At 39.3% G+C, this 13,971-nt stretch overlaps 1 protein-coding gene across 7 annotated transcripts in view; it reads right to left on the bottom strand.

Moving 5' to 3' along the window:
• Positions 1–13,971, bottom strand: part of N4BP2 (NEDD4 binding protein 2) — a 112,308-nt gene that overhangs the window by 60,772 nt on the left and 37,565 nt on the right. For 3 of the 7 annotated variants that reach the window (XM_063603533.1, XM_063603534.1, XM_063603535.1), the window contains exons 2-4: positions 10,518–10,860; positions 4,878–6,021; positions 1,066–1,190 (exon numbers count right to left, since the gene is read on the bottom strand). In XM_063603533.1, the coding sequence (XP_063459603.1) occupies positions 1,066–1,190; positions 4,878–6,021; positions 10,518–10,746 (1,498 nt within the window). In that variant the 5' untranslated portion in view covers positions 10,747–10,860. Of the gene's footprint in view, positions 1–1,065; positions 1,191–4,877; positions 6,022–7,970; positions 9,905–10,517; positions 10,861–13,971 lie in introns of those variants that run through there. The other 4 variants (XM_034958472.3, XM_008957577.4, XM_034958476.3 and 1 more) reach the window with 3 other exon arrangements.

The raw sequence follows: 13,971 nt of genomic DNA, 5'->3' as shown, positions 1-13,971 counted from the left end.
AGGCATGGTGTCACACACCTATAGTCCCAACTACTCAGGCTGGGAGGCTGAGGATGAGAATCCCTTAAACGTGGGAGGCGGAGGTTGCAGTGAGCCGAGATCACACCACTGCACTGCAGCCAGGGCGACAGAGCGAGATACTGTGTCAAAAAAAAAAAAAAAAGATACACAGGAAACAACTGCAATTTCCTTACAGCTATTCTGAGACCCAAGCAGAAAATTAGATTTACTTCTCAAAAGATCCCTACTGATAACTTAAATATGCCACACAATATTCTAAGTACCTTACAAAAATTAACTCTTTGAATCCTTATAACCACCCTATGAAATAAACTCACCTCTTACTATGTAACATAAGAATTAATGTTAATGACAGTTAAAATTTTATATATACTATACAGTTATAGGCCACGCACGGTGGCTCACACCTGTAATCTCAGCACTTTGGGAGGCCAAGGCAGGCGGACCACCTAAGGTCAGGAGTTCGAGACCAGCCTGGCCAACACGGGGAAACCCCGTCTCTATAAAAAATACAAAAATTAGCCAGGTGCGGTGGCATGTACCTGTAATCCCAGCTACTCAGGAAGCTGAGGCAGAAGAATCACTTGAACCCAGGAGGCAGAGGTTGCAGTGAACCCAGATTGCACCACTGTACTACAGCCTGGGCACAAAGTGAGACTCCATCTCGAAAAAAAAAAAATACTAAGCCAATTTAACTGGGCGCAGTGGCTCACTTCTGCAAACTCAGCACTTTGGGAGGCTAAGAGAGGCAGATTGCTTGAGCCCAGGAGTTCAAGACCAGGCTGGACAACAAAAAATACAAAAATTAGCCAGGCATGGTGGCACATCTGTGGTCCCAGCTACTTGGGAGGCTAAGGTGGGAGGATCACCTGAACCCAGAAGTCAAGGCTGCAGTGAGCCAAGATCATGCCACTGCACTCTAGCCTGTGCAACACAGCGAGACCCTGTCTCAAAAAACAAAAACAAACACACAAACAAATACTAAGTGAATTTTTTCTTTGTATTACTCATAACGTTACCCAGAATCTGATTATCTGTTCTTACCACGATTCTGGTTCCATTCATGTGCTTCTCCTAAGTACTTTACATCAAACTGGTACTGTCCATTTATATAAAAATAATCATCAGTACTAAGAATGACTCCACTTGGATTATCCTCTTGCAAAGTCCTGTGAAAGATAAATGAAATAATTTTCATTACCTTTTCTTCTAAATTTTCTCTCCTAATTTTTCCAAAGTCATAAACAAAATAAATTATTCAAGTACTATCATTTTGTGGATCACTTGAGGCCAGGAGTTCAAGGCCAGCCTGGCCAACATGGTGAAATCCCATCTCTACTAAACATACAAAAATTAGCCAGGTATGGTGGCATGCGCCTATAGTCCCAGCTACTAGGGAGGCTGAGGCATGAGAATTGCTAGAACCCAGGAGGCAGAGGTTGCAGTGAGCTGAGATTGCGCCACTGTACTCCAGCCTGGGAGACAGAGCAAGACTGTGTCTCAAAAAAATAAATAAATAAAATAAAAGAGTAAAAATCAGCCTCGGCAACATAGCAAGAACCCAACTATACAAAAAAGACAAAAATTAGGCAGGTGTGGTAGTGTGCACCTATAGTCCCAGCTGCTTGGGAAGCTAAGTTGAGAGGATCACTTGAACCCAGGGGGTTTAGGTTACAGTGAGCCAAGGTTGCACCACTGCACTCCAGCCTGGGTGACAGAATAAGACCCTCTCTCAAAAAAGAAAAAAAATTAAACACAAATAGATAAATAAAAGAACAAACATATTGTAATAGTCAAACAAATCATACTAAAAATACTCTAAGCAGAAGTTTAATTCCAAAAAAAATCTGACCTAAGGCAGGTCTATTTTGCTTTATGTAAATTAATATTCAGAAACTTGTTTTTAATGTTACAAAGACCTTTTATCCTTAACTATAAAATCTTAATAATGGTTAGAAGATTAACAAATTTTTAATTATCCTTTTCTGAAAATATATGTCCCTTTCTGTAGCATCTATTAAGTGCCAGGCACTGTTTTAAGCACTGAGCATACATCAATGAACAAAAAAAGACACAAAAGCTTGCACTCATGGAGCTTACATTCTAGTGAATGCTCATTTGATCCCAATTCCTATGTTTATCCTCTTCTCTTTGTAGCTTTCCCTTCTCTGACACTTCCTTTTTTACCGTTAAACATGTATATATCTCAGCTATCTTTAAAAATTCTAACTAGGCTGGGTATGGTAGCTCATGCCTATAGTCCCAGCACTTTGGGAGGCTGAGGTGGGAAGACTGCTTGAGCCCAGGAGTTTGAGATGAGCCTGGGCAAGCTGGTAAGACTCTGTCTCTACAAAAAATTTAAAAATGAGCCGGGTGTGGTGGCCCATGCCTGTAGTCCTAGCTACTCAGGAGGCCAAGGCAGGAGGATTGCTTGAACCCAGGAATTCAAGGCAACACTGAGCTATGAACATGCCACTGCACTCCAGCCTGGGTGACAAAGCAAGACCCTGTCTCTTAAAAAAAAAAAAAAAGTTTGAGACCAGCCTGGCCAACATGGTGAAACCCTGTCTCTACTAAAAATATAAAAATTAGCTGGGGGTGGCAGCAGATACCTGTAATCCCAGCTACCCAGGAGACCGAGGCTGGAGAATCTCATAAACCTGGGGAGGTGGAGGTTGCAGTAAGCTGAGATCACACCACTGCACAACAGCCTGGGTGACAGAGTCAGACTCTGTCAAAAAAAAAAAAATTGTAACTACACTTTGGGACCCCTTTCAACGACTACCCAACTTCTCTCCTTCCTTTAACTCCATCATCAGAGCTTGTTAAACCCTTTTGTCCTCACAGGACAACAAAATTGTTTCTCAGATATCCATTTATGACCTTCTTTCCAATAAATTCAAAAGGCTTTTTCCACTCATCGTTTTCCTTTGGTTTGAATACTAGACCATTCTCTTCAAGACAACGCAGGTTTGTCGGGCATGGTGGCTCACGCCTGTAATCCCAGCACTTTGGGAGGCCGAGGCGGGCGGATCACAAGGTCAGGAGATCAAGACCATCCCGGCTAACACGGTGAAACCCCATCTCTACTAAAAACACAAAAAATTAACCAGGCGCGGTGGCAGTGGCTGTAGTCCCGCTACTCCGGAGGCTGAGGCAGGAGAATGGCGTGAACCTGGGAGGCGGAGCTTGCAGTGAGCCAAGATCGCGCCACTGCACTCTAGCCTGGGTGACAGAGCAAGACTCCGTCTCCAAAAAAAAAAAAAAAAAGACAACGCAGGTTCTATGTCTCAACACTCTTCCTGTTATTTCTCTCTCTTCATTCAAAAAATATTAAGTTTCTATCTTGTGAAAAGCACATTTTTCTTTACCCACACTGTAGCTGCCTCTGATTCTAAAGGCCCCTGAAACCTAGTTCTTCAAACTTGTCTCACAGCTCAACTGCCTTCTAAGGTACCACCTTTCAGTCCAATCTCTTTCATGAAACACACTGCCATGACTGACAGTAACATCTATAATATTAAATTGTTTTATGTTGTTGTTGCTATTAAGTCAGTTAGAAAAGCCTACATGTCTACTGAAAAATATGCTTATAAGTGTATCAGCAGACTATGTGGAAATTTACTAGCAGAGAAACCCAGACACACAAAAGATATCAAAAAAAAACTAAAAATAAGTTTATGAAGGACATTCTCCAGTTATCTATGCATATTCATTAAGACTAGACTAGATACACCCAGGATCAAATAGAGACCCAACTGATAATGTTAGAAGGCTAATGGTTAAAATTTGGAAAAAGGAAAAAAAAAAAAAAAAGAACTAGCAAGCCAGGCGCAGTGGCTCACGCCTGTAATCCCAGCACTTTGGGAGGCCGGGGCGGGTGGATCACGAGGTCAGGAAATCGAGACCATCCTGGCTAACACGGTGAAACCCCGTCTCTACTAAAAATACAAAAAAGTAGCTGGGCGTGGTGGTGGGCGCCTGTAGTCCCAGCTGCTCGGGAGGCTGAGGCAGGAATGGCATGAACCTGGGAGGCGGAGCTTGCAGTGAGCCGAGATCGCGCCACTGCACTCCAGCCTGGGCAACAGAGCAAGACTCCGTCTCAAAAAAAAAAAGAACTAGCATATAAAATAGATTAGGTGAAATCTTCTGGAATTTAAAGGTTAAGCAGGGATAGAGAGGGACTATGAAAACAATACTCTTCAAGGAGTGCCACTGAAACCATTACAAAGCTGCCTCTAACACTGACTCCTGTCTCCCAGATTAAGGCACTCACAGCCTACCTTAACTACAGAAGGGATAAAGGTGTATATATGAGATCAAATAACTGATGGTACTCTATTTTGGAACAGAAAAGTCCCTGAAAACTTGAAGTTCTCTGACTACCAGTTGTCATCCTATACTCTCTTCCTTCAAATCACACATTTCTAAAAGCATTATTTAACAACATTCTATAATCCTGAATTTCCAACTACCAGTAAAATTAATGTATTTAAGACTTCCATTCCATGAAATCAAGATCAATTATATCTCTTTAACTCTGTGATCAAAGCTGAACTCATCTTTCTCCCACTCAAATTAGCTCTCTTCTACTACATCAATAGCTCACAATTTTGAAATTGTCTTTAATTTTTTCTTCTGTCTTTCAAAGAGATATTCCAAGATGAACGGTTTCAATAAACTTCCACAGAAAACAGTGTTATTAGCTACACAAAGTTAGGAAACCTTAGTAAAAAGAAAACATTTTAGGGGTTACTAAAGATCTCTACTAAGCAAAGCATTTTGCCTATTTATTCATACTTGTGTTCAAATTCAGACATTATACTATTTTTTAAAAACCCAATTAAACCTCATACCTTGCCAAAAAAGATTTTCCAGATCCCGGAAGACCTCTGAGAAGAACAAGAACTAGTCCAACGTAAGATGTCTTCTTTCTTACAACCTGAGAAACTGGGGTTTCTTGCACTTGATAAGCACTTGTTCCATCTTTATTTCTCCATACTTTTGTTGGGGAAGTGTGAGAAATAACTGAGGGTGGAAATGTGTAGTTGACAGATCTCCAGTGTGCAGCTGTGGTTACAACAGGAGCTACAAAGCCATGGTTTCCTTGGAAGAGGTCAAAAGCAGGAATCATTGGATTCCACATCGGTGGAGGTGGCGGAGGAGGCAACAGTAATGGGAGAGGAGCAAGTACCGGGCAGTAACTCACATCCTTCCCCTTAGTTGGCAGTTCAGGATGTTTGTGTGGCTTGAAGTTGAACCCTTCGGAAGGTAGAAACACATCAGAGACCCGAGTAGATTTCTGATCCCCACCTGTACCTGGTAAATCAAGCCCTGGAAGGTTTAAACAAGCCTGAGGTTCACTGGCATCCAAATCTACAGGAGCTTCAGAGAATTGAGCCTCAACGCACTCAGATTCTAAAAGTTCTTTCTGTTTTTGATTGAGACTGCTACAACCTGCGATGGAGTCACTTGCTACATTTAAAGAACTACTGAGAAGAGAATCTTCTGGGTAGTTACTTTCCAAAGCCAATGTGTTATCCTTTATAAAACACTTGGACTCGTTCAAAACTGAATGTGAAGGTAATGGGTTTAAACTTAAAGTAGAACCAGAATTCTCTAAATTTTCACCGTTCAAATTCATATTTTGTGTAGAAAAAATGGGAGTCATATTACTTGAATCAGGATTTATAAACTCACTCGAGTCATTAAAACTATTAACATCTTGTGAAGGCAAAAATGAGTATACTTGGTCATCAGGAGAAGAGTTCAATTTCTCAAAAGCATTCTGTATTAAGGAATCCAGGTCTTCAGTTAGCTGCATGTCCAAAAATGAATCCATTTTTGAATCTTCACTCTCTTCTTCAGGACGTTTTTCCATTATTTTACTTTCTGCTGCACCTACTTGGTTCTCAGAAGCAACGAAACTTTGTGAAGATGATTCTTCTATCTTGGTATCAGTGGCAGATAATTCTAATAGACAATCCATAGCATTTTCAACTGTACAACAAGAATAATAACAACAACAAAAATATAGACAGAGAAAACAGATTTAATAATTTTATTAAAATCCATCTAAAATTATATTGGATTTTGCATTGAACAGAATATAAATGTACAATATTCATGTTATTTAAAAAAATTAATATTTTATTAACATACCAAAGTCTGTAGTAGCAAAAAGTCTGAATGATGGAGACATGCAATCCTATTCTTTCAGGAAAACAGTAATAAACCAAGCTAATAAACTATCATCAAATAAATATTATTTGCTGAATTGAGTAAATACATAAATATCTGTAATTGGACATATTAGGCTTATTTATAAAAGTCCTAAAGCCTGTTGTTTAACAAATACTTACCTATTGCATGCAAACTTTTAAATATTAAGTATTTTATGTATTCTCTTAGTAAATCTAACTTATTTACATGATCCACGCTATGAATTTCACTTACTACAAAGAATATTTGAGCATGTACTGCACATCAGAAATATTTTGTAAAAAAAAATCTTTAATATGCTCAAAGAACTTTGCAATCTAATAGAGATTTAAAACAATTATATTAGAGACAATTACATTGTAATATAATACAGATTAAATAATGCACACTTTTTGGCGCGGTCGCTCATGCCTGTAATCCCAGCACTTTGGGAGGCTGAGGCGGGTGGATCACCTGAGGTCAGGAGTTAGAGACCAGCCTAGCCAACGTGGCGAAACCCCATCTCTACTAAAAATATAAAAATTAGCTGGGCGTAGTGGCGGCGCATGCCTGTAATCCCAGCTACTCAGGAGCCTGAGGTGGGAGAATCTCTTGAACCTGGGAGGCAGAGGTGGTAGTGAGCAGAGATCGCGCCACTGCACTCCAGCCTTGGTGACAGAGCGAGACTCCCTCTCAACAATAAATAAATAAATAAATAAATAATGCACACTTTTGATAATGTACAAATGCCATAGAAGCACAAAGGAGAATAAGAAAAGATCTCACATAAGGTGATATGTGAACTGGGACTTGAAGATTAAAAAGTAACTTGCCAGACACAAGAGAAAAAAGGGTAAACCCAGGCTTGGCTCTCCCTAGAAGGAGGTCGATTGGGTGAAATTGGGAGGAGTCCTGTATGTCATGTTAAGAAATATTAATTTTATTTTCGAAGGGAACTTGAAGGAAACTACCAGTCATAGCATTTGAGCTAGAAGTTTTATACACATCACCTCACTGAATCCTCAAATACTACCATGAGGTATATTATTCCTAGCAAACAGATGAAGAAATGAAGTTAAAAAGTACATTAACTTGACCCAAGTCACACAGATAGTCAGTGACAGAGCCAGGACTGGTATATCTGACTCCAATGCTGAGCTCGTTCTGTTATAACACAAATAGGGAGCCATTAGAAATTTTAAGGCCAGGTGTGGCAGCTCATGCCTATAATCCTAACATTTCGGGAGGCTGAGGCAGGTAGATCGCTTGAGCTCAGGAGTTTGAGACCAGCCTGGGCAACATGGAAAAACCCTGTCTCTACAAAAATTAACCAGTGTGGTAGCATGTGCGTATAGTACCAGCCACATAGGAGGCTGAGGTAGGAGAATCACTTCAGCCCATGAGGTCGAGGCTACAGTGAGCCTCTAGTGAAAGTGATTACTGCGCTCCAGCCTGGGCGACTGAGTGAGGCCCTATCTCAAAAAAAAAAGGAAACCAAAAAAAAAAAACAAAATAAGAATTTTTAAGCATCTGAAGTTTGGAGGGAGGGGTTGTTTATTTTGTGTTTTGTCTTGCTGTTTTAAGAAAGATAAGTCTGGAAACAGCACAGCAGAGTAGGTAACAGCTCTGGTCTGGAGTCAGAACACCAACATTTAAATCTCTACTGCTGGCTATGACACTTTCAACAAGTTAACTTTCCTAAACCTCGATTTTCTCATTTGTAATATGGGGATAATAAAAGCACCTACCTCATAGGTTGCTGTGAGGATTAAATGAGATAATCCATGAAAAAGTGCTGTGCACAAGAACTGGCACCTAGTAAGCACCCAATTAAGTTCCCTTAAGAAGAAAAACAAAGAGGGATTGGAGGGGGCAAGCCTGGCAGAGACCAATTAGGAGATCATAGCAATACTACAAAGGACAGAAAACCTAAAAATGGAAGAAAAAAAAAGGTGGCAGGGGTGGGCAGGGACGGGGGAAAAAAAAGAAAGCAAACGTAAGGAGTATTTCTACGAAAAAAAATCTACATGACAGTAAAACCAGAAAAGATCAACTAAAAACTTAATGTCTATACAATGAAAAATTACACTAAGTAAATTAAAGATCAAAATGGATAGGTACTTATCACATAAAAAAAAGTCCTTATACAGATTGCTGGGAAAAATTAAAACCATGGTATAAAAAAAATTTTTTTTCAATGAATGAACAATTTACACAAGAATACAAGAATAAACAAACATGTACAAAAATGTTCAACATTCCTCTTTATTAAAAAAACACAAATTAGGAAAAATGCAATTTTATTCCTATTAAAATCTTAAAACATGGGCTGGGTGCGGTGGCTCACGCCTGTAATCCTAGCATTTTGGGAGGCTGAGGCGTGTGGATCACCTGAGGTCAGGAGTTCGAGACCAGCCTGGCCAACATGATGAAACCCCATTCTCTACTAAAAATACAAAAAAAAATTAGCCAGGCACGGTGGTGGACGCCTGTAATCCCAGCTACTTCAGAGCCTGAAGCAGGAGAATCACTTTAACTCGGGAGGCCAAGGTTGCCATGAGCCAAGATGGCGCCACTGCACTCCGGCCTGGGCAGCAAGAGCGAAACTCCGTCTCAAAAAAAAAAAATCTTAAAACACTACTACACAATGTTGAAAAGGCTGAAGTGAAACCACTACACTTATGCAAGCCTGGTGGAATTACAAGTCAGCACACCTCATTGGTAGGCAATTCAGCAGTATGCTTCCAAGAGCCAAAGCAGTTCTTACCCTGTGACGCAAGAAAATAAGATTTTGGAACTAAGAAAAAAAAGCCAAAAGAAAGAAAAAAATATTTTTACCAAGATGTTCTCTGCAATATTAATTATTCACGAAAAACGTAGATATAATTAAACTACAGCACAACTGAGTAGATTAGAAACCCATTAAAAATATAGATTACAGCAACATAGACAAATGCTTAAGTTAAAAACGCTTAATAACAAAATTCCACCACTCAAATCTCAAATGCTTATGAACAAGGTCTATAGAAGATTCTGGAAAACAAAAAAGTTTTTTTGTTATGGTATAGGATGATGTGGATTTCTTGTAATTCCTCATTGCTGTATTAGTTTATATGCAACAATTACATTTTAAACATATCAAAATTAGAAAATGTCAAAGTAACTTACAAAACTCAATATACTATCATTTCTGAGCATCATGCACTGCTGACAACTGGTTTTCTACATGCATAACTGGACAAGATATGCTCGCAGACCACACGATGACTGAAACTGGAAGTTTATAACACATTACCAAAACTTCCCAAATCCAGAATAATTTTACCTTATACTAATCATGGCTAGTAACAATACTAAGCATCAACATTTAATTTACTCATCTAGCCAACTTATATAAACTCCCTTCTGTCTACATACTTCTAAACAATGTATGACAAGTTATTAATAACCTACCATACTGAAGACTTTACCAAAAACAAAAAACTAAAACTCAATCCTCACCAAAAAAAAGTCCTATGAGGCACATACTGTTATATTTCTACCTAACAGATTAGAAAACTGAGACTCAGGGAGATTAAGTGGCAGAGCTGGAAATCCAACCCACGTTTCTTGACTCCAAAGTCAATGTTTTGAAATTATACTATTCTGCTAGCCTCAACTCTTAATCAGCTCTTATTTGCATAATTATAATTACCTAGTTGCTTAATAGATATTTACTTAGCTCCTATTATGAATCAGTTGCTATGTTACGGGCTGAAGATACAGGAGTAAAACAAAGTTTTTAAAAACTCTGTCTTTATGGAGCTTACATTCTAGGAGAGTTGTTCTCAACCAGGTACAATTTTGCCTCCCAGGGGACAAATGACAATACATGGAGACATTTTTTATTGTCACAACTGGGTGGTAAGGAGCTATTGGCATCTAGCGTGTACAGGCCAGGGATGCTGCTAAACCTACAATGCATAGGAGAGCCACTCAAAATAAAGGATTATGTAGCCTAAAGTGTCGACAGTGCCAGTCTGTTCTAGAGTGAAGATGAAAGAGATAGAATATGCTATCTATACAAATACCTTACACCTAGAACTGCACATTTCTCAAGAGCAGAAAATATGTTTTATTCTTCATATCCCAAATACCAACTCAAATACCAACCTTAGTAACTTGCCAACAGCAGATGATTAATAAATGATGAATAAAATAGAAACAAGACATTTTTCTATATTACTATTAATCATGGTATAGTACACAAAGTCTTCTTATAAGACGGACAGGGTTCAAACTAAACTTTTTCTCACCTTTGAAATCACATTCAGAAAGCATCAAATACACTACATCAGGATCCAGATCAGAAAATATCTCTGAGATACTGGTGAAGAGTTCTTCCTGATCAACTTTTGTCTCACCCATGGAAGGTAGAGTAGTGGTTGGCTCCTCACGACTAGCAACACTGGATACGACAACTTCCTTAGGGTTTGCAGTCTTCCGAAAAGGATTTCCCCCAAGATTTTTCCTTCTCCTTGGCATTCTGACTTCCAAAACTAAAATGTTTCCCTTTTCTTAGTTAAGATGTTTGATATTTAAGTCATAATTCAAACAAAATAGGGTTAAATATCTTGCACAATCCAGCAGTAAAAAGACCTAAAATAGAAAGCAATTAAAAACACTCAGACTATATATATTTCCATTTCTAAAATCAGAATGACATCTTTATTTAGCTCTAAGAAAGTACCACCAACTCTAACAGCAGAGCTAAAAAGTAGTCAATTTCTCTCTCTTCAAAATATGCAGGTTTTGCCAGGATTGAACATGTTAAAAATTAAGATGTTAACAATATGTATTTCAGAGCAATGAATACACTATTTCAATACATTTTTTCATTTTTAAAAACATGAAAGTCTTCATAAATATAATTAGAATGCGTACTGAACACCTATACTCAGATGTCCAATAGGCATTATAAATTTAACATGTCCAAAACAGCTCCTCATCACCCCCTTCAAACCTGCTTTTCCCAGTCTTTCCCATCTCAGTGCAACTATATCCTTCCAATGACTTGGGCCAAAATCTTGGAATAATCCTTGACTCCTCTCATCCCACATCCAACTGGTAAGCCAATTTTGTCAGTGCGACTCTCAAAACATATCCAGAATACTATCATTCCTCACTGCCACCACCCTAGACTTAGCTACCACAGCCTCTTGCCTGAATTACTATAAGTCTCCTATCTCTTGGTTTCCACCCTTGCCGCTTCAGTCTATTTAGCACCAAAGACAGCGTGACTCAATTAAACCACATGGTGGATCATGCCTTTCTTCTACTAAACTATCCACTAGCTCCCTAACTCAGGACAAAAGCCAGAGCCCTTAAAATGGCCCATAACCTGGACACTGGTTACCTCTGTACTGTCCTTTCCCTTAGCCACACTTAAGTCTCCTCGCTCTTCTTCAAACACACCAGCAATGTTCTCCCCTGGGAACCTTTACACCTTGGTTCCCTCTACTGAACCACTTTTCTCCAAGTATCTCCTTATCACCTTCTTATCATTATTCAAATGTTACCTTCTCAGGACCTCAGAGCCCCAACACCATTTATCCCACTTTCCTACTTGAATTTTCTCCATAGGACTTATTGTTTTCTTACATAGCATATGTTTTACATACGTATTGTATTTACCACCCATATTCCAATAAAGTGTAAGCTCCACAAGGGCAGGGACTCATACCTGGAATAGAACTACAGGCAGTCTACTTGTTTTCTCTGCTTGAATATATCTAATAAACATTTCAAACTTAACATATCCAAAACTAAATGTCTAATATATTTCCCAAAATCTGCTCTAATCATTGGGTCTGACACCTGTCATCTTTCACCCATATTCCAACCTCCTACCTGTTCTCCCTGTTTGCAACTTTGTCCCCCTATAGTCTATTTTCAATATACCAGCCAGACTGAGCTTTATACGATGTAAAAAGGGTCTGATCTAAACCCCTATATGTTCTCCATATCACTCAGAGAAAAAACTAAAGTTCTTACAATGACGTATCTCTCTGCTAGCCCTTGATATACTCTTCCTCAAGATATCTGCACGGCTAACTCCTGTACTCCTTCAAATTTTTGTTCAAGTGTCACATTCAATGATTTCTCTATTGATTATCCAACTGATAATCATATACCCTGCTCCCTCTGCCCCAATCTCCCCTTTCCTGCTAACTATCCATTGCCCTTATCATCTCCTATTGTGTTATAAAATTTACCTTTTAATTAAATTTGTATCATAGCTCTCTCCACCTTCCAGAACTGCATTGTCAATATGGCAGCCACCAGCCATATGTTCCTATTTAAATTTAAATTAATTACAATTAAATAAAAGTACATTTATGTATTAATATCAGACATAAGCAGAATTCAGAGCAAAGAAAATTATCACAGACAAAGAAAGGCACTGTGTAATGATAAAGGATCAGGCCATCAAAAAGATATAGCGGGCTGGGCGTTATGGCTCACGCCTGTAATCCCAGCACTTTGGGAGGCCAAGGTGGGTGGATCACCTGAGGTCAGGAGTTTGAGACCGGCCTGGCCAACATGGTGAAACTCTGTCTCTACTAAAATACAAAAATTAGCCAGGCGTGGTGGCATGGGCCTGTAATCCCAGCTACTCAGGAGGCTGAAGCAGAATTGCTTGAACCTGGGAGGCAGAGGTTGCAGTGAGCCAAGATAGCGCCATTACACTCCAGCCTGGGCAACAAGAGCAAAACTCCATCTCAAAAAAAAAAAGATATAGTAACCCTGGCCAGACTCAGGGGCTCGCGACTGTAATACCAGCACGTTGGACAATGGGCAGGAGGATCACTTAAGGTGAGGAGTTTGAGACCAACCTGGCCAAAATGGCAAAATTCTGTCTCTACTAAAAATACAAAAAGAACTAACCTGTAGTCCCGGCTACTCGAGAGGCTAAGGCAGGAGAATCGCTTGAACCCAGGAGACAGAGGTGCAGTGAGCCAAGATCACGCCACTGCACTCGCGGTGGCTCACGCCTGTAATCCCAGCGTTTTGGGAGGTCGAGGTGGGCAGATCACCTAAAGTCAGGAGTTTGAGACCAGCCTGACCAACATGGAGAAACCCCATCTCCACTAAAAATACAAAATTAGCCAGGCAAGATGGTGCATGCCTGTAATCCCAGCTACTCGAGAGGCTAAGGCAGAATTGCTTGAACCCATGAGGCAGAGGTTGCATTGAGCTGAGATCACACCATTGCACTCCAGCCTGGGCAACAAGAGCGAAACTCCATCTCAAAAATAAATAAATAAATAAATAAATAAATAAAAATAAAAAAGATATAGCAACCCTAAATGTATATGCACTAAAAAGAGCTACAAAATAAGTGAAGCTAAAACTGAAAGGAGAAATAGACAAATTCACAATTATAGTTGGAGACTTCAACACCACTCTATCAACAACAGACAGAATAAACTAGACAGTAAATCAGCAAATATCAACAACACCAATAATTAAGGATCTAATCAACACTTACAGAACACTCCACCCAACAACAGCAAAATACACACTCTTTTCAAGTATTAACAGAACACATACCAAGATAGATCATATCCTAAGCTAAAACCAAACCACAACAAATTTAAAACAATTGATATCACACAGGTATGTTTTCCAACCACAATGGAATCAAACTAGAAATCAGTAACATAAAAATTTCCAAGCAATATACATCTAAATAATCCATGGGTCAAT

This window comes from Pan paniscus, chromosome 3, assembly GCF_029289425.2.
Source record: "Pan paniscus chromosome 3, NHGRI_mPanPan1-v2.0_pri, whole genome shotgun sequence".
Classification (NCBI taxonomy): domain Eukaryota; kingdom Metazoa; phylum Chordata; class Mammalia; order Primates; family Hominidae; genus Pan; species Pan paniscus.
The sequence above is the reverse complement of the archived record's forward strand: the minus strand, read 5'-3'. Positions and strand labels throughout refer to the sequence as shown.